This window comes from Peromyscus leucopus, chromosome 12 (assembly GCF_004664715.2).
Source record: "Peromyscus leucopus breed LL Stock chromosome 12, UCI_PerLeu_2.1, whole genome shotgun sequence".
Lineage (NCBI taxonomy): Eukaryota > Metazoa > Chordata > Mammalia > Rodentia > Cricetidae > Peromyscus > Peromyscus leucopus.
This window is the reverse complement of record NC_051073.1, coordinates 38,746,139-38,767,274: the sequence shown is the minus strand read 5'-3', so window position 1 is coordinate 38,767,274 and position 21,136 is coordinate 38,746,139. Positions and strand designations below refer to the sequence as shown.

Below are 21,136 nucleotides of genomic sequence, written 5' to 3'. Positions count from 1 at the left end.
AGAAGAAAATATTTATAAGGTTCAAGTTGTTATCATTAGAGTTATAGATATAAATAATTCTAGTATTTTCTGAAGACTCCTCTGTAGACTAGAAAAGGGCCATTTGTTGTTGTTGTTTGTTTTTTAGACAAGGTTTTTCTGTGTAGCCCTGATTGTCCTGGAACTTGCTTTGTAGACCAGGTGGCTTCAAACTCACAGAGATCTGCCTGCCCCTGCCTCGCCACATGCTGAGATTTAAAGGTGTGTGCCAACACTGTCCAGCACACAGAATATGTTCCCCATTCACTTGACCCCAGACCCATCCTTCATTTCTACCTCTTCTTCTACAGTGACCATCTCAAGTATAAATCTGGTCTTGCTGTCTGACCTCTGCCTTAATGCCTTTTGTAATGGATCCCACCCACTTCTGAGTAAAGGATAAAGTCCAAAACAGCGTGCAAAGAACAGCCTCACCTCACCCCATTCACTTCCCCACAACTTTGATTACCACCACTCTGTGATTTATGCAGCTGAGGCTCAGACCTTAAGTCTGGATAGGTTACACTAGAAGAGATCATCATCTTTTTTTTTTTTTTTTTTTTAAATAATCTTGTGCTCCATGGTTCACAGAGAAATTCAGCAAACACCTTTATTAAAACAGTACTCTTGATGATATATCAACAATTGTTCTGTATTTGTGTTCTAAATTCTAAGACGTCGATGACAACTGCTTTAAGAGGTGGGTTCTAGTTCTAACCTTTCTGATGGGTCAGGAAACTAAAACAAACATCGCCCAAGTTCACAAATGACAAGGCCAGGTTCCAAAACCCGACGTTTAAGCTCCACGGGCTGTCTCCTTAACCATGCTTTTGTGCATCCTTCACTAAAGTGCAGGTTCACAGGCCCATCCACAACCAGAGTTTGAAGTATGGTGTTAAACATTTGAGGACTATCAATAGGCGAGCACCCTCTAGTGGCTATACTCGACTGTTACACCATTCTCAGTTAATAAACGAGGTTTAAAAACATTTTTTTGAGATTACAATATTACAAATTTATTTGAGATTACATCACTTCCCCCTTCTCTCTCTTCCTTTCAAGTCCTCCCATGCATGAGCCAGACTTTGTGATGCTCATGTATCGTACAGGCGTAGCAGGATAAATTATTTTCATTACGACGACTCTTTAATGACCTTTAATTTAACTTTTTCACTAGTGTATGAATAGTACCAGATGCCTGTCATTAGCACCCATTCAGTTTCAGAATTTAAATTTCATTAAAAATTTAAATTACATGCCGTGTGTCTATGAGTTTGTTCATTTATTTATGCTTGCATGCACGTGTGTGTGTGTGTGTGTGTGTGTGTGTGTGTGTGTGTGTGTGTGCATATCAAAGCACCTGCCAAGGTCAGAAGCCAACTTTTGCTGGTCAGTTCTCTCCTTAAGCTTTGTGAGTCTCAAGGATCAAAATTAGGGAATTCGCCAGATTTGAGGCAAGCACCTTTGCGCACTGAACCATCTCTCCAGCTCAAAATTCATTTTTTTTTTTTCCTGGAAGTCCACACCCCATCTGACAAGAGGGAAACACTACGTTCACTGTGCCAGTGGCAGATTTCACTCATTGCGGCTGCCGGGGCTTCCCTGCCATCAGAAACCTTCAGTAGGGCCTGCTCAGTTTATTTCACAACATGAATAATTTTAGATTTGTGTCCCTCATTTTCCCTCTTGTCCTCTTTAGATGAAAGTTGGAAGGATGAGAATCCATTAACTATATATTATACTATATATGTTATACACATTTAGTAGTGATGTGTGTATAGATCTCCCCCATTTCCTGGGTAAATAACTGGATTGTTATTTATCCCCAAACAGGAACTGATAGGCAATACTTGTCAGGCTGGAGCCAAGTGTCTGTAAGTCCAAAGTCCCTAAGGTTAGAGGGTCAAACAATGATGACGTTTGTTCTCTCTGAGGCAACTGTCAACAGGCAGCCGTCAGGGGGTGCAGAATGCTGCCCCAGCTCTTTGCTCAGACCGCACATTCAAAAGTAGAATGAACTCAGAGTAGCTCATCTGATCCCCACCCTTACATCTGTATCCCAGCCATTGAAGAACATCTCCTTTCCTTTAGCGGCCAAATCCAGAGGTGACACACACCTCAGGTCTTAAGCTAGCCTCGAGGCCACACCCTAGGGGCTGGTACCTCAAGGTCATAGGTGGAACAGGTACCCACTACCGTTGGGGATTTCTTGTGAGGAAGCTATGTGTCGATTTAAACCTGGAGTGCTGTTATTAGAGGAAGTGAAAAAACGAAATGGATTTTTGGTGGGAAAATAGCTCACAGGATACTTCCTTTATTTGGACAACTTTATATATATTTTTTTCAAGGGCTGATTTTTCACAGAAATTATGATAAAAATGTCCTGTGTTTCAACAGCTCTAGTTAATGAGATGTTACAGTTCTTGCAGAGGTGCTGCTGGTTGTGCTGAAAGCCATGTTGTCTTCATGGGCCTTCTTGCTGGGGACTTCAGTATATGAACCAAGGCAATTAGTTGGAAGCAGTTGCTGGTGTTCCCTGCACTGCTTGCTCCTGTATGCACAGATTACAGCTAGGTACGCTGCTTGGGATGAGTTATTTCCAGTTCCCCAACCCCACAATTCAAACGTTAGTGAGCAACGTTGACTTACTGTGCAAAGCACAAACTTTAAGTTACCTCTTTGGCTCACAAATCACGAGGTAAATAGCAGTGTTCTTAGTGGTCACTGATCAATCGTGTTACTTTCTGAGCCTGCTTCATAGATGTTCAGGGTGCTGTGGGTATAGCTAATGCTGTTTCCTTGTCTCCCGGGGGTAGACCCGTGTGACATTTTATAACAATGAATGATTGAAAAGGGGGATTATTTAACAAGGGTGAAAGTGAAGGAAGGAAGGAAAGAGAAAGTGAGTGGTAACCATGGAAGTGGGGTCTGGCCAAACTTCACTGGAATTACAGGAGACATTACTGACCCAGGGATGACACTGTTCTCATCTGGAGGCACCTATACGAGGTGGAGAAAATCATTAGTCAAAGTTTGTCAGGACCATCTGTGTGTATTTATTAAGAGAGAGGAAGCTGGGTGGTGGTGGCTGGTGGCGCACACCCTTAATCCCAGGGCAGCGAGAGCTATGCAGGGAAACAGTGTCTTGAAAAACCTAGAGAGAGAGAGAGAGAGAGAGAGAGAGAGAGAGAGAGAGAGAGAGAGAGAGAGAGAAGAAGAGAGAAGAAGAAGAAGAAGAAGAAGAAGAAGAAGAAGAGAGAAGAGAGAAGCATGCATGTGTATGTGCGTATGTTTTAAGGATGTTTGAGTCTGGCAAAGCTCAAATCTGTAGCTCATCCATTATTCTAATTGAGTCTTCACCTGATTGACTTAGGTTTGCACATATCTTGGAAGGTAGAATGTCCACCCACACAAATTTCAGTTTCTTGTGAAACTACCCTTACATGAACATACAGAAAAATGTTTGACAACCTATCTAGGAAATGTGGCCCAGCATATGAAAAATAAAACTTATAGAAGCAGTTAGTGAGATTGTTCAGCAGGTAAAGGTATTTGCTACCAAGCCTGATGACTGGAATTCAGTCCTTTGGTCCCACATGGTAGAAGGAGAGAGCACCGATTGTCATCTCACCTCCACAGGGTGCTGTGGTTCACAAGTATGTGTGCACACGCGTGTGGACACGCGCGCGCGCGCACACACACACACACACACACACACACCAAATAAGATGTAATAAAAATTGTTAAAAAAAAAAAAAAAGAACTTACAGACGTCAAACTATTTAATACACACAAAGAACCTGTTAGAGTTGAATGAAGATGATTCAGAGGAAGTAAAGTGGGTTGGAAAGGAAAACAAGCTAACTAGCCACCACCACCACCAACAACAACCCAACAACACTAAAGGCACTACTGGAATATTTCAAAAGACTGAAAGCCCAATATATGTAACATCTTAAGCTGGTCCAGAAGAGAGACAAGTGTGACAATTTAGCAAGGCCCAGGAAAGGCTCCTGCTCCAGGCCATAGTATATACAATAAGAACAAGGAGGTGAGCATGCTCAACCTATTCTCCAAAAGTACAAAGAAGTAAAACATCCCACGTCTCAACATCACCAGTGTTTTAAATTACTAAGTGGTTAACACCTCAGATATTCTTTCATTTATAATTTATTATCACTTAGATTTTATGTGTTGACAAAAATACTAATGAGCCCCAAAGGACCCAACATTTTCTACTTATTATTAAGAATGACATGCTGCCTTTAGCTTGAGGGTCATTTTTATAGTCCTGCAGCACCATGCAGAGTGAGGTCTGCAGGTGGAGTAATTCATCTGAAGCCCTGATCTCATGGCTCCAACAGAGTTTCTGCTTCAGTGTTGGGAAGGCCAGTACTTTCTCTGTTTCCTGAAGCTCTTGGCTTAAAGGCAGCCAAGGACTTTCTAGATTCCAGCACTTTCTTCTACTGGGCACTTCTACTCTACTGATCAGACAGGAGCACTTAAAAAAAAAACCCCACTGATTCTTTCCTTTTTTGTTTGTTTTTTTGAGACAGGGTTTCTCTGTGTTGTTTTAGTGCCCATTCTGGATCCCATCTCACTCCATAGACCAGGCTGGCCTCGAACTCACAGAGATCCGCCTGGCTCTGCCTCCCGAGTGCTGGGATTAAAGGGTTGCGCCACCACTGCTGCCTGGCCTGATTCTCTCTTCTTTGCGCCATCTTACCCACTGCGTCAGTGACAGTGCATCAGAGGCCGGAAAGCTTCTGGTTTCCTTTGTCCCTTGATAAGCTTCCTTGCTCTTCTTCCTGACTTTGAACCCCATGCTCTAAGCCAATTAAAATTACTTTAACTAAAGAAAGAGCAAGTCAACCACACTAAGTTGCATTGCATACTTAATATATAGGGTTGTTGTTGCCTAGGCTGGTCTCAAACTTACAGTTTCTGTGTGAACCTTCTTCAGCACCCTAGGTTGCTCACCTGTCCTTAGCCCTCAGCCCCTTGGAGGTCCCCGTCTTCATTTATACAGCAACCCACCTGCAGCAAAAAGCCTTTCAAATGCTGTTTTCCCTTTCTGCTTTCACCCAAAGGCTCTTCACTTCGAAGAAGCAGGTTCCAAGAATTGGGTAAAAACATTGCTCTAGGTAAATGCAGAGAACAAAGAGAACTGATTTGCCATCCAAATCTAAAGCAATGCCAGTCTGGTTTAAGATAAAACCTCTTAAACAAGTATTTTCCAAGAGTGATCCCTCCCACCAGATGGGACGAATGTCTGGGGATCTGGGCAGAAGCAGAGTGAGTACCTTTTCTTGACTAAGTATTGCTGTGGATGATTGTTTGATAAATAAAACACTGATTGGCCAGTAGCCAGGCAGGAAGTATAGATAGGCAGGACTAGCAGAGAGGAGAAAAGGAAAGGACGGGAAGGCAGGGAGGGGAGACACCAGCTGCATCCAGGGAGCATCATGTAGAGGCAACAGGTAAAGCCACGGAACATGTGGCGACATATAGATGAACAAAATTGGGCTTAGTATAAGAGTAAGAGCTAGACAATGGTAGGCCTGAGTTAATGGCCGAGCAGTTTAAATAATATAAGAGTCGGTGTGTTTATTTTATAAGTGGGATCCGGGATCCTGGCTGGGCTTGGCGGGAGCTGGAGAGAAACTCTGCAATTACACAGTATCTTTTGTTGTGAGTGCTGTGAAGACAGGAAGGAAGCGAAGAGAGGGACACATAAGCAATGCTGAATTTCTTTCTCATTATGTATGACGAGGGCTCCTCACAAGTTATCCAGGACTCACTATTCCTTGACTGCTTAAAACAAAGCACATGCACACATGTACCGCTACTTTGTCCCCAAGGTCTTTCTTCCCAAAGGACCCAGACTACCCTTTGGCTCCCGACATGAGAATGGTTGATACGGAATGAGAACAGCATTGATACTGAAGGGGTCTGATGGTCACACGGCCCTAAACCCTAGCAAATGTAACACTTTCAGTTCTTCGGCTAACTAAGAAGAAATAACTATACTGTCAGTTGAGTATATTAAATACTTGCCTCCTGCCCCTCACTGTTCATAAATGACTGGCTCTGTGCTTGCTAGTTCTGAATCACCTTTTCAAAAACAAAAACAGAAACCCAAACAACCTTAAGACATAAGTGAAGTTCTCCAGAATCAACTTCAATACTCTGTTTTAAAAATTGAGTGCTATTTCTACCTACCTGTGTGAACAGCCAACTAAAATTACTTTAACTAAAGAAAGAGCAAGTCAACCACACTAAACTGCACTACATACTTAATATATAGGGTTGTTGTAGCCTAGTCTGGTCTCAAATTCACAGTAATCCTCCTGCTTCAGCATCGCTTGTGTTGGCATAAAAGATATATTGACTTAAGGCAATTCCTCACTGATCTCTTAAGATTAAGAAAAGTCTGTATGAAGATGAAAAATTCAAAATGTAAATCCTAGGGCAAAATATTAAAATCTCAAAAACTTTACATCTTTGTCAATTTCATTTTCCTCACAACCCCATGAGAACTTCTAAGTTGGTAGGAAGCACGCCAAGGCCATGTTTAGCAATACCTTGTTACTAATTAGCCTGTGTTTCTGTATCTGTTTGAAAGCAATGGAACAGAGTCAGTTTGATAAGACATGACTCACATTTGGATATCACAGAGAATTGGTAAACATAGTGTAATTTAGGGAAGATGCTTGGAAATTGTGTATGTGTGTGTTCGAGGTATGTATATACATATGTATGTGCATGTGTGTATGTGTGTATGTGCCTATTTGTGAGTGCATGTGTGTGTATATGTGTGTGTGTGTGTGTGTTTCTGGAAAGCAGGTGAGCTACCAGAGGAATGAAGTGGTTTTCTCAAACTCTCCCTAAACAGAGAAAATAATACACTAATGAAATTAGTTATTTTTAATTGAGGAAGGTTCAAACTTATAAAGATTCTGAGAGGCATGTGGAGTTTGGAGACTGACAGTTTAAGTCTGTATCTGCATAAGGCTAATCAGAATTTTCTGGCTAGTGGGGTCATACAGAAAATAAAATCATATTGCACTGCAGAACACCAAATTCAGATGCAGATGAATACTCCTACTGCATAGCTGTTGTTTACAACTTAATTTGTCTCCACTGGCTTCTGATACATGAAATTGCTTATAGGGGGGATATTTCATTTCTATGTCATAGACCAATAAATAGGATTTGGGAGTAATTTGAGCCCCCAGGAAGATGATTTTTTTTTTTGGTGCTTCTTCTTCTTCTTCTTCTTCTTCTTCTTCTTTTCTTCTTCTTCTTTCTTCTTCTTCTTCTCCTCCTCCTCCTCCTCCTCCTCCTCCTCCTCCTCCTCCTCCTCCTCCTCCTCCTTCTTTTGATAGGGTCTCACTATGTACACAAGGCTGGTTTCAAACTCACAGAGATCCACCTGCCTCTATCTCCCAAGGGCTGGAATTAAAGGCAAGCACCACTATGCCCGGCTAAAAAGATGATTTTTTTTCTCATACAAATCAGGCTATTTAAGGATTCCACTAAGTACTGAACATTAAAATTGAATGTGAGGACTGTGCTGGAAGCCAGAGAGGGGAGGAAAGAGACAACCAAACAGAAAGATTAAGGATGGGGAAGGCTGGAAACCAGCACACAATTTGTTCAGGACCAACTTATTTTGCTGGACAAGTTTCATTTGGCTATTTTTTTTTTTATTAGCTTTGCATTAGCAGAATGGGGAGCATACGTGAAGGAATTTCTTACAGAAAAATTACTAGAGAGATTGCTTTTTATTAATGAGGTTCATTTATCATCAGCGGGCCCCGCCAGACCCATCTCAGGCATTCACAGGTGGCCAACAACCTTCCAAGAGATAATGCTTATCTTTGCTTCTCTTCCAAGCTGGTCTCCAGGCTGGGCACACTACAGCTGAAAGTTAAGGGTTTTTCTTCTCGGAAGGTTTCATCACTTCTCTGTGAGGTCATTGGCCTGCCATTCTTTCTCTTAGCTGCCAGGGAAGCCTGTGGTTCCTGGCGGCACCAGGAAGCATGTGGTGCCAGGCCTTTTGCATGAGAAGCAGCAGAGTGAACGGACTGGTTTGAACCACACCTACTGAGCGTCTATTACTGTTCTAGCCAGAAAGGAAAGCTTGTGGAGAAATAACCATTGGCCTAGATTATTATTTACTAGTAGAAATTAAAATCACCCCAGATAGTAAAAGGGCAAATGAGCCCTTTCGATATTATAAAACATGTTGACGTTAACATCTGTGTCTAGGCACCATCTGGCTTGGCACAAGCCGCTGACTATTCAATCTGCGAGCTTCTGAGACCCTCATATTTTCAAAGCTTAGGCTGTGGGGAGACGAGAGATCCTAAACTGGAGTGTGCATGTTTTCTCTAGGATTTACTAAGGAGCCCACTATTTACTTACAGTCTTTCCAGAACTCTTTGGGTAAGCTTAGCGCTTACCCAAAAAGGACCAAGGGCACCCCCCCCCCAGACCCATAGCCAGGACTAGTCTGCAATCTCTGTTTGATATTTTAAGGGTGTGTCTCTGTGTTTTATTTCTGCCCGTTTGTCCTCAGCTTTCCAGACCCCCCCACCTTTGGGTGAGTGAGCAGGGTAATCGAAGGTGGTGTACGTGAATAAACGGCACCTTTTTTTTTTATTAAGAAATTTTTTATTCATTTTACATACCAACCACAGATCTCCCTTTCTTCCCTCCTCCTGCCCCTCAGCCTTCCGCCCCCAACCGATTCCCCCATTCCCTCTTCCTATAAGGTGAGGCATCGCTGAGCCGGGTACATTCAGTTGAAGCAGGTCCAAGCCCCGCCCCCTGCATCAAGGCTGTGCAAGGTGTCCCAACGTAGGTAGTGGGCTCTAAAAAGCCAGCTGATGCACCAAAGGATGGATCCTGATCCTGCTGCCAGGGGACCCCTTAAGCAGATCAAGCTACACAACCGTGTCGCTGATGCAGAGGGTAAACGGCCCCCGTTATCAGTTCTAGCACCTCCACAGACCTTCACGTACTTGCCGTAGGACCCACCTCAGTGGGCGGGGTGGAGTCTTATCTTCCAGTCCTGGAGCAGTCAGGCGGGTGCAGGTGGCGATAGGACAGAACTACAGTTCCCAGCATCCTCCACTCCCGCCTGCTGCCCGTCGGCCTGCGGCCCACACCCGCCAGCAGCTCTTCCAGGCTCCGGGTTCCAATTTGCAGCGAGTCTCGGTCTCAGGACCCCGGGGGACTCCGGCGGGTCTACAGGACCGGCGCTGCCCAGTCCGGACGGGACATGGCCTTGAAGCTGGGCCGGCTGGGCGCGGGCCCCTGCTGGCGCGCGGTGCAGGGCGACTATGGACGGCTGCGCGCTTGGTCCCCGCGCGGCACGTCCGCTCGCGTCTGCCGGCTGCCTGGCACCGCTGGTACCCAGGCTCGCCGCGGGCTGGGCCACAGCCCCTCGGCTGGAGGCGGGTCCTGGCTGGGGACCGGGCTGGCCGCGGCGCTGGCGGGGTTGGCAGGGCTGGCAGCCGCCGCCTTCGGGCACGTGCAGCGGGCGGAGATGGTGCCCAAGAGCTCAGGGGCGCGAAGCCCCTCGCCTGGCCGCAGGGAGGAAGAGGAGGACGATGAGCTGGCTCGCCGCTGCAGCGCCTTCATGACCTCGCCGGTGACCGACCTGCGTGAGCTGCGGAGGAGGCCCGAGGACATGAAGACCAAGATGGAACTGATGATCATGGAGACCCAGGCCCAGGTGTGTCGGGCGCTGGCACAGGTAGACGGGGTCGCCGACTTCTCTGTGGACCGATGGGAGAGGAAGGAAGGTGAGCAGAGGGCCCTCCTGTCACCCACCGTGGGATGGAGTGGGCACCAGTTGCAGTTTAGGATTGGGGTTAGGTTAAAGTAGGCAGTACCCACCGGGGTTTGATCTATTAGACGGAACACCCTTAAAAAAAAGACAGACATTGAGAGAGCTGTGTATTCTCTGCTTGCAGATGTGGACCCAGATGTGCCAATAACGTAGGACTGGCCGTTTCAAAATATTGCCAATTCATAATTGCACTTTCTATTGGTTTATCAAGGAACACTTGCAGGCAACAAACGGGAGCTTGCACGTTCAAAGTTCAAAGTGTGTTACTGAACAGATCTTTTTCCTATACTACATTTCATCTGCTGGTTAGGGTGTATTTGTCCCTTGTCCTATAGAGGCAGAAGGAACACTAATCCTTCATCCTGAGTGTCTACTAAACTCCCTGTGCCAAGAATCTCCCTACTTTTTTTTGGGGGGGGGCGGTTGCAGAAGAAATATATGGTTGGTGTTTCAGTAGCTCTTACTGAATTAAATACATAAGATTTCTGGAAGGAGCCGGACGGTGGTGGCGCACGCCTTTAATCCCAGTACTCCGGGAGGCAGAGCCAGGCGGATCTCTGAGTTCAAGACCAGCCTGGTCCACAGTGTGAGATCCAGGACAGGCACCAAAACTATACAGAGAAACTCTGTCTCAAGAAAAAAAAAAAAAAAAGAAAGAAATTCTTGAAGGAAAACATTTCCTTAGAATCCTAAAATACCTGCCGTTTTTGTCGAGTCATGTATTGGCGACCATGTTCCCTATATAGTCTCCCCTCCCATCTAAACTTAGGATTGTTTAGGATCTTAAACTTGAGGATTGCTGACCTTTTCCCAGCTGGAAATATAACAGGATATCTATCGTCAACACCTTTTGAGCTGTGATGCTGCCACATCGGTGTTAAGTGACATTCGGCCTGATCTAGTTTTCCATCTTGTGATGTTTTCAAGTAAAGGCCACTGACCCAGGACACGTCTCACATACTATACTATATAGCTAGCTTTGTAACCTTTGGAAGTTACTGTTTTCTTCCCATGTTTCGTAATTTATGAATATAAGTAGAGTGCTTAGAATGTCAGAAACATGGTCAGCACTTGAAAAAAAAAATCACTTACCCTCCTCCCAACTGTGAGCTCTTGGATATGCTGTCCGGCTTCTCTTGAGTTGTTCTCATTTGGAATGTTCACGGGTTCTACTGGATCATCCTGTGACACAAACACACTCTCTCTCACCAGCTCTTAGACATAAAGCAACTCAGACATTAATTTTTGAGAAGCAGTGGTTTGGGGTGACCCTACTGTCTTGAAAAAAAAAAAAAGCTACATTTTTAAATTGCATAGAAAAGTTAAAGGTAATGATAGCAGGTTGAGGGAAGAAAACGTGAAGCAATATGGAGTTCTTGTATTCAGTGAAAGTAGAACACTGTTTAAATGTACCCACTCCTGCCTGTGACATCAGCTTTCTATTTTGTGAATAACAAATGGATTCCTTTTAGTCATGTTTGAAGACAGAGTTCTTTGGTGATTGATTAGGCAATGGTGTGAGAACACAGAAGGAACAGTCATTTTAGTGGTTTGTGTCTAGGTTCAATGTTTGCCTAGCATGAACAGTTTATGACAGAAAGCTCATCTAATCATCCAGGGTACTGCACTTTAAAATATATGCTATAGATGGTTTTGGAGCTAGAGCAGGAAGCGAATGCCTCATGCTGCTGAGTTCATGGGAAGAGTTGGTTCCCATTTGATAGTCCCCTGTTCTGTGGTTTTCTGTTCCTGTGGACAGGAGGTGGTGGCATCACTTGTGTGCTTCAGGATGGGCGTGTGTTTGAGAAGGCTGGGGTGAGCATTTCTGTCGTTCACGGGAGTCTTTCAGAGGAAGCAGCAAGTCAGATGAGAGGCAGAGGAAAAGTCCTGAAGAGGAAAGATGGTAAGTCTGGTCCACTCTCCCTTCCAACTGTTTTCCCACCAGATTTGCTTAAAAGTAGCTCTTTGTTCTGGCACAGCCGTTGGATGCATATGCCCAGTAAGCATGTTCACATGCTTTCACTGTGAAAATTATATCTTAAGGGACAAGTTACAGAGCAGCTTATGATAATGGATTCAGAAATCACAGGAGAGTAATTTGTGTCAAACCAGGAGATTGAATGCATCTCACTATGTTATTTCACTTTCCAGGTAAATTGCCGTTTACTGCTATGGGTATAAGCTCTGTGATTCACCCCAAGAATCCTTATGCACCCACTATGCATTTCAACTACAGATACTTTGAAGTAGAAGAAGCTGATGGTAAGCCTCTCAAGAGTTATACAGAATATCACTGTGCAAAGTCTGTCTTTTAAAGAAATCAAAAGGTACCCTATCAAAAAGTAAGAAAGGAAGCCCAGGTGGTGGTGGCGCACACCTTTAATCCTAGCACTGGGGAGGCAGAGCCAGGCGGATCTCTGTGAGATCCAGGACAGGCACCAAAACTACACAGAGAAACCCTGTCTCGAAAAACCAGAAAAAGAAAAAAAAGTAAGAGAGGACAAAATTACTATGCTTTTCAGTAGTATTACAGAGGCTAGGTCTTGGCAGGGTGTATAGGACCTGAAACATCAGAATGATACTGATTCTTTCCTCCACACAGAAGGATTTTGTGAACCAAAACTTCAATCCCAACATGATAGAAATTTGTTACTGCTGAAATTGAGAACTTGCCATTGGGGTCACACACACAAATATATGAACTCTATGTACAGTGCATGAGGACCTAAGTTGGAATTCCCCCCAAAACTTACTTAAAAAGCCGGGAGCTGGAGAGTCTAGACAGGGGATATCTGGAGCCAGTCAGTATAGCTAGTTGGTAAGTTTGGGGTTCAGTGAGAGACCACGTCTCAAAACAAATAAAATGGTAAAGTGATTAAGGAAGACCTCTGATGTCAGCTGCTGGCCTCTACGCAAATACACCCATGTGCACCTGCACACACACACCATTTTATGCTCACACGCACACGTATAATCGCTGGTAACTGGTATTGACAACTTATAGATAAGAGCGAGTACATGAAACAGTTGTTCTTACATGGTAGACGGCTCCCTTAGTGTGTGTTTTCTCCCTTTATGGGGTAAATGGAATGTGTCAGTGGCTTTGGGGTGATGATCCCTAAGAGTGGGATCATCAGACTCTCCTGCACTGTTTTTATTAACTTCATGTAGGAATTGCTTTTTTAAATAGTGATCTAGCTGAGATATTTGAGCTGTGTGATGCTAAAGTTAAGCCAACATTGAGATTCACAGCTGAGACCAGCTGTACGGACTGTTATTACTCACCATTCTCTCCCATTTCCCTGCCAGCTTCTTCTCTCTCACTAATTTCCTATCTCGTCTCCTTCCCATTTTTTTACATCTCGCCAGCCTCAGCTTTACCAGCTGTCAGAACCAAATTCGGTTAAATGTTCCTTGGCTGTAACCTAGTTCATATCCATAAGTTAAGTTGCCGAGTTAAGCTTGCTAGTACTATCCCTGGTGTGCTCCAGTCTCGAGGCAACATTGACATGGCTCCCTTGCTTTGGTAGGTGACACACACTGGTGGTTTGGGGGTGGATGTGACCTCACGCCAACATACTTGAACCAAGAGGATGCTGTCCATTTCCATCGCACTCTAAAGGAAGCTTGCGATCAGCACGGCCCGGATATCTACCCCAAATTTAAAAAATGGTAAGCTGTTGAGACTGTATTTTCGCTAATCTTTTGTGGGCCTTATATTTATATAATGACCATCGAAAGAGCTCTCTCCAAGTTAAGGGCTATTCTACACAGTTAGATTAGTGAGTGGTGTCTTCGGAGACTTGTTTTGTTAGACAGAACAGTGGCATCCCGAGGAGGTTGATGGCTTCTTGTGCTGGCTCCTAAGGGTAACCTTTAACACAGATGAAGACGTTCTGTAAACATTTCCTTCAGCCAGCATCCCCCCCCCCCACCCAGCCATACATGCTTTAGAGTCACCCCTTTTAGTCCTGAAGGAGACCTAAAGTTGTTTGTGGCGTCCTGCTTTTGGTGAAGAAGACTCTTTGACACGTCAGAGCTCAGGCTCGCACCAACTAGTGTCAGTGTTAGGAGACGCTCACCCTCTGCCTCCTGTAAAAGCAACAGTGCCGAGCTGGTGGTATCACTTGTAGGAAGTAGGTAGCCGTGCTGTACTCTTGTTTTATTTGCTGAAGTTCTTAGTGTTCCTTATCCTTAGATTGGCTTTTTTTTGAGTTGCCTGGTTGCTACGCACTTAAGAGTGTATACATAACATACATACATATGTGTGTGTGTGTGTGTGTGTGTGTGTGTGTGTGTGTGTGTGTATATCTGCATGTGTAATATCTTCAGAAAATCTAGCCTAAGTCCTAGTTTCATAGTATAGAAAATATTGCTGGTATGAGTCAGGGAGAGTGTCTTGAACCTTAAGGGCCTGTACCTATTTCCATGTATTTCTCGTCTGACCTTTTGGTCCATGATTTAACTCTGCTGCATGTTTTAGGTGCGATGACTACTTCTATATAGTGCATCGTGGGGAGCGAAGGGGCATCGGAGGCATCTTTTTTGATGATCTCAACTCCCCGTCCAAGGAGGAAGCATTCCGCTTCGTTAAGACGTGTGCTGAAGCTGTGGTTCCTTCGTATGTTCCCATTGTGAAAAAGCACTGTGATGACTCATTCACCCCTCAGGATAAGCTGTGGCAGCAGCTGAGGAGAGGACGGTGAGTGACCGAGGAATGGACATGAACTGTCTCTTTGTACAACTTACAGAAGTAGGGCGGCTCTGAGAATAGTGGCTATTGGATTGTCTGTGGTCAAATACTTTCTAATTCGTCATATTAATCCACATTGTTAATTTTCTTCTTAAGTAGATGAGTATTGAAATTGAATTTAATAGCATTGTATAAATAATCAACATCACAAGGTTTACTTAGTTCATATACACATACACACACACTCATAGTAGGCACATGTGCCATATAAGGTAAGTACTTGTGGAATTTAATTCTCTTTATTTCCTTTCTATCCTTCTACTAAGATGAGTGCATCATTTAAGGTTTTTTTCTGCTTATAAATTTGTAGTCACACTTTAAAAAAATTTATCTTAAATATTTTATGAAAGTGATTTTAATACAAACTATTCATTCTTAATGATAACCTTTACGCATTTTGGTCCTCTTACTGTGCATAGCCCCTGTATAAGGTATTTTGTGTCTGGTTTTCCCAGGAAACCTGTGGTATACATGGCATCATCAGTTCACTGATCATAAGGTGTCCTTAGCAAGCTAATTCCTTTGCCCAGGATAACACAGCAGTCTGATAGCATCCCAGACGTGACTCTGAATTGTCCTGTGTGTGCTTTTCAGCCCTACTTACCGCCAGCCACTGGCTTTGTATTGAACTTGGTGCGTTCATAGCTGGTGAGATAGGTTGTGTTCCGTCCACATACCCACTCTGCCAGCCCCCTGTTTTTTTTGGCCATCTTAATTGCATATGCACCACGAGTCATAGTCATAACATGAATTCTCCTGATTCATGTTAATTCTCTCGGGCACCTGAAACTTGGAGCCCTAAGGAAGGAAAGCTGTGCCTTGAAAAGGCCTTATTACAAGTTTAAAGAGAAAGGTTTGTATTTGACTTTCTGGGTTGGTTTGTTTTAATCTCCGCCCCCCCCCACCCACCACCACACACATACACACATACACAATTGTCAACCATACCCTTCCCATTCTGTCCTTCTTTCTCTAGATTCATCTTGGGCCTGACTACAGGGTAGGCAGGCATAGCATAGATGTGGTGAAAAGTGGCTCATAGTTCAGTAGGGAGGGTATTGCTAATTAAAGCTCTGCTTATTACTGGACATATTCAGTATGCATCGAAAGTTTTATGGATCCTCCTTAGGTGAAGCTTTTACCATTTACTATTATACAAAACAAGAATATTTTTTTTTCTTTTTCATCATTTGATGGCAGGTCGTTCTGTGAGTTCTGCTCTGTGTGTATCATTGCCTGGCTGCTGTCTTTTGAGTTAAGCAATGTGTGAAGTGCTAGATTAATTCCTCATGGCTTAGTATGTCACTAATCTTCACATAAAAGCTCTCTGTCACCCTTATCTCGGGGTTGGAAGATAGCAGTGGACTCTGGGGCTTGAGATAACTCCTGCATCATCGCAAAGATGCCTAGTGCTCAGCACCGGCTTCAGTTCTTACTCTGTATTCCTAACTCGTTATCTGTATCCTTTACAGACCTCTTCCCTCCCCCACTCCTAAAAAGACTGTCCCTTTCAGGAGTCATCGGATTCCCTTTTGACTCTATTATTTTGACTTTATCCATTCTCTTATTTGAGCATCTCATCTAGTTGGTTGTCTTGGTTACTGCTGTCCTCTTAGGCCTTGAACTTTGGTCTCTTAGTTATCTTTCCATAGGAAAATAGGAGCTAAAATCTGAACTAATTTTTCTTTTTGAGAAAGGGAGGACAGCAGGATAGAATAGAGGCATTTGTGAAATTGAAGAGGTTCTTTCCAGCCTGTGGATTATAGGAATATCAGCAGTTAGATGCACAGGAAGCACTAGAGAGGTCAGGTCCAAGTGAAAGCTGCGAGAGTCAAGGCAGATATTGAGCAAGGAGGCATCCTGACTCCAAAATAGCAGAGGCAGGCTACACAGTGCATCCTGAGAATTCCTGTGTAACAATCCCTGAGATAGGTCTTCAAACATGTTGTAGAACACGCTGTAGAAAGGCAATGTCAAGTGAAGATGGTTGCTGAGACGGGAAATCCTCTCCCGCAGATTCGGGAATGAGGTTTTATTCTTGTTTTTAATTGACTAATCTGTTGAGACAGGCAGAAGAAGGAATAAAATAGTCATTAGTGCATGGAAGCCAGTCAGTGATAAAGACGATGGAGACAGAAAGGAATCCCGTAGATACAGCTGCTGAAATTGTTACAGGTTCTCTGACAAACTCCCACACAAAGCTTGTCTTTCAGAGAGTGAAGTACTAAGGATTCTAGAGGTGTTTTTGGTTTGTTTGTTTTGTTGTTTTGTTTTTTGCTGTTGTTGGGCTTAATGACAACAACCTATGCACTAAATAAGAATGTTTGGCTGGCGGTGCACGCCTTTAATCCCAACTATGGAGGCAGAGCCAGGTGGGTCTCTGAGTTCAAGGCCAGCCTGGGCTACAGAGTGAGATCCAGGACAGGCACCAAAGCTACACAGAGAAACCCTGTCTTGAAAAACAAAAAAAAAAAAAAAAAAAAAAAAAAAAAAAAAAAAAAAAAAAAAAAAAAAAAAGCTGTTTTCTTCATTGTTGTGCATGGCTGGTCCCAGTTTCTGTTGGTACTGTTCATTCACGGGGAGAATAACCTTCCTGATTTGTAATTGCTCTGTGTGGAGCACAATCTGTATCCCATTGTTCATCGGGTAGAATACCCTTTTATTGATGCTTTCCAGAGGAGACGGCTCCCTGGTCTGTGAGCTGCTTCTGTGTCTGGCTCCCAGTTGATAAGGGGTCTGGAGAGAAGCTCCCTCTCAGTGTTCCTTAGTATTTCTGGAAAGCTTCAGTCAGCACACACACACACCCTTACTGGGTTTTTGTTGTTGTTGTTGTTTTCATTTACATTATTTTATTTGGAAATGTTTATAACAGTACAGTGAAACTAAACTCCAGAGACAGTGGTTATCATTAGTTTAGGCATCATCAGTTTATTATAAAGAGAGGCATGGAAATTATTTGCATGATGTGTGGTTCAGAGCTTCAGCGGAATGGGCAGCTACATGTGACACCGTTTCAACAGTGATTTCAGTCCACATACTTTCCAAGAATGTCACCATCTCTCTAAATAAAAAAAATAATCCTTGTCGTCTAGAACAACCTTGGTGCCTCCATATTCTGGGAGAAGAACTTGCTCTCCAACTTTGACACTGACCGCCTGAATCTCTCCCCCTTTCCTTTGGCGCCTGATCCCACAGCCACTACTGTCGCTTGCGATACTTTTCCTTGAGACTTTTCTGGACTTTTTTTTTTTTTGCCACCCTTGGTTACAGTTTCGGTGGCCCTCCTTTGACAACCAATATTTGTCAAAGAGTGGAAGACGCTTTCTGAAAGCTTGTTCAGCCGTGGCTTGAACTGCTGAAGCTCGCTCGGACTTTTGCGCTTGTGGTCGCTGCTGCAAGGAGAGTCCTGCGGACTGGCTCCGGACACGTGAAAACAAACAAAAAAAAAAACCCAAAAAGACTCACATCCTTATTGTTATTTGATATCTTTATGACAGGTACGTAGAATTTAATCTGGTGTATGATCGGGGCACCAAGTTTGGGCTCTTTACTCCAGGATCCCGGATCGAAAGCATCTTGATGTCTTTACCTCTAACAGCCCGGTAAGGAGACAGTTCATCATAGTAAATCATCCCCCCCTACCCCCAATCCCTGTGCCCTACAGAATCTGCACATTAACCCTGACAGTGTCTTACCTACAGCTTCATTTATTTTCCTTTTGCTGATTTTATAAGAAAATCATGGGTGGATTTTGTAAGGCACATCAAATTGGATTTTGTAAGAAGTGATAGGATGAATGTCATAGCTTTGTGTATGAGGACCTTGGAGAGAGCACAGGGAGCCGGAAGTGGTGCTTGAGGGTTTGAGGTTGACGTTTCTGGTTTCTTAAAAGATACATGTGTAAAATTAAGCTAATACCTACCTATGTATCATCCAAGGTTCTATACTTTATGAAACTCTAGTTTATTCAAAGTGTATTTTGACTTTAGGATCTTAATATTAACCCAGATATACCTAAGAATTATTAAGAAATTTAACCTCTTAAGTAGCAATTTTTTTCCCCTTCCTTCCTTATTTATTTATTAACAAGTGGGTGCAGGGCAGGGTAGGCACAGGGAGGTGAAGGTACAGTGCATTCTTTTTACTCATAGGATTTCATACTTCATTTGTTATGTGTGTCATTTATTGTTATTTTATTTGCATTTTCTTGGTTTGTTTTGGACGTGTGTAGATGGGAGTACATGCATTCGCCCCCAGAGAATTCCAAGGAGGCTGAAATTCTGGAAGTATTGCGCCATCCAAAGGACTGGGTACATTGATGCAACAGAGCATTGTTCCAGGGCCTGGTGGACACTGGCGTGGTGGTCTTCCTGCACTACTGCCGCTGTGTGGCAGGCAATCCTCTGTGCCTTACTGTCCCAGCCTTCTCCACTCTGGGCAGCACCTCTGTGGCAGGTGGTTTTGGATCTTTTTCCAGGCTGTGGAGTGAGGTGGTAACGATGGATGGTGATGTAAAACTGCCAGGTTCATTGGTTGTAAAACCCATTGTACTTTTAGAATCATTTTCCATGACCAGTTAATTTGACATTGTGTTTCCAGGTCTTAAGATAAGGGAATGTAAGTACTATAATATGTACCAGGAAGCTCTTCATCTTATTTGTTGCTGGAAGTTGTAGTTTTTGCCACAGAAATTTATCAGGGGATACATTTTAGCTTTCATTAGTTCAGTCAAGTTGGCCCTCTTGGTAACTTTAGAATGCAATTTGAAGCCTGGTGGTGCACACCTTTAATTCTTTAATCCCAGCACTCAGGAGGCAGAGACAGATATCTGTGAGTTCGAGGCCAACCTGGTCTACAGAGAGAGTTGCAGGACAGCTGCTAGGGCTACACAGAGAAACCAAAAAGAATGCCTTTTGAAGGGACATGTTTTCCTTTGTCATTTTTGAAGTTTCTTTGATGTAATTTTCATTTGTCTTTCTCTATAGACCAGAATATTATAAAAATATTCATTTTTTTTATAAAGATAAGTATTTAGGAACACTTAAAATTTTCTTGTCAGTTCCTGCATTATAATTCAATGATGAGCTATAGTTTACAACTGTAAATGGCATTATTATTTAAATAAGAAACATCTAAGTGTTGAGTTTTTTTTTTGTGAGTTCATTACTTGCTGGCATTGGGATTCTATGTATTCTTGAAAGCAAAAGCTTATATTCCTGGATTCTGATACTTAAAGTTTTATATTTTACACATTTAGGTATGGGAGTTTAGACTAAGAACAAATGAAAACCATTTTCTTTCTTTAATTAAAATGAATGAAGCTAGCCTAACATGTGGGTATTTTATACTTTTTAAAAAATGGACCAATTGAAATTGTCCTACTTTTCAAATAAGAGATTCCTCAACTTTTATCTTTTCTCTTAAAAGTCACAGCAGATTTCTTAATGCATGGTTTGTCTGTCTAAATAATAATATGACTGTAGTGTTGTATTTGATTCAAAATATATTGAATTTGTATGGAGCAGTGTCTCATACATATATAAATATTATCCTGGAATATGTTGGATGTATGTGATCATGTTTGGCTCTTTTAGGGTGAGAAAAATCTACAGATTCTTCCTCTTGTCTTATACAGACCCAGCTAATAAATTTTATTTTGAAATAAGACAAGTAAGGATTTGTATTCTTTATTTTATTGGAATGACTTAGGAATACATATATTTGTCAGTGCTAAAACCATAGTTCCTTATTACTAGGTGTTTTATCCAAGAGAAATATAAATTTTGCATTTCATTTCCTTAGCAATTTTAGTAAGAATAGACAAAAAACAACTCAGATGGCAAATTAGCAGGTAAGTAGATAAACAGTTTTTGACTTTCACATGCAGTAAAACACTGAGCAACAACAAATGAGTACCCACTGAAAATGCAACAGTGTACCAGGCGTCAGAAGTACCATGGCAACAGAAAGACGCCAGACACAGAAAGAACGTGCTGCCAAATGTCACCCAGGAGCACTTAGAGCAGGAAGACTTTACGCAGGAAAGCAGGTCAAGGCTGCCACAGGCTGCAGGTGGGGAGCTGATGGTGTTTTCTATGCTGTGACCAAGGTGACAATGGTTATTAGATGCTATACGTTTATCAAAACCCATTGAGTTCAGCGTTACAACATCATAGATTTTTTTTGTATCTGTGGGTAATATTTCAGTATAGATGAATTAGAAGAAAAACACAAGAACAGGTATTTGAATACACTGGTCTGGTTGCCTTTTAAGAACTAAAAATGTCAAGCTGAGCATATGGTTCAATGGTAGAGCCTGTTTAGCATGCATAAAGCCCTGGGTTTTATTTCCAGAGCTGGGAGGGAGGGAGGCGGAAATCGCACAGATCTCTGGCTGATTTAGTTGTATTTAAGGCTTGCAGGTGGTAGGTACAAGACAACGTTGAAATTTTAAAATCCTCTGCATCTGTTTTGAATTCTTCAGTTACCACTGTGGAGCCTTA

The 21,136-nt window shown here is 43.0% G+C and overlaps 1 protein-coding gene and 1 pseudogene across 1 annotated transcript; one reads left to right on the top strand and one right to left on the bottom strand.

Annotated features, from left to right (window-relative positions):
- The first annotated feature begins 9,125 nt into the window (after positions 1-9,125).
- On the top strand, positions 9,126-20,307 carry Cpox (coproporphyrinogen oxidase). Its single transcript, XM_028867542.2, has 7 exons — positions 9,126-9,833; positions 11,640-11,783; positions 12,032-12,142; positions 13,411-13,552; positions 14,364-14,582; positions 18,131-18,235; positions 18,865-20,307. The coding sequence occupies exons 1-7, from the start codon at positions 9,308-9,310 to the stop codon at positions 18,950-18,952; spliced, it is 1,335 nt and encodes a 444-aa protein (XP_028723375.1). The 5' UTR covers positions 9,126-9,307; the 3' UTR covers positions 18,953-20,307.
- LOC114691948 lies at positions 17,433-18,016 on the bottom strand (annotated as a pseudogene).
- Positions 20,308-21,136: the final 829 nt, after the last annotated feature.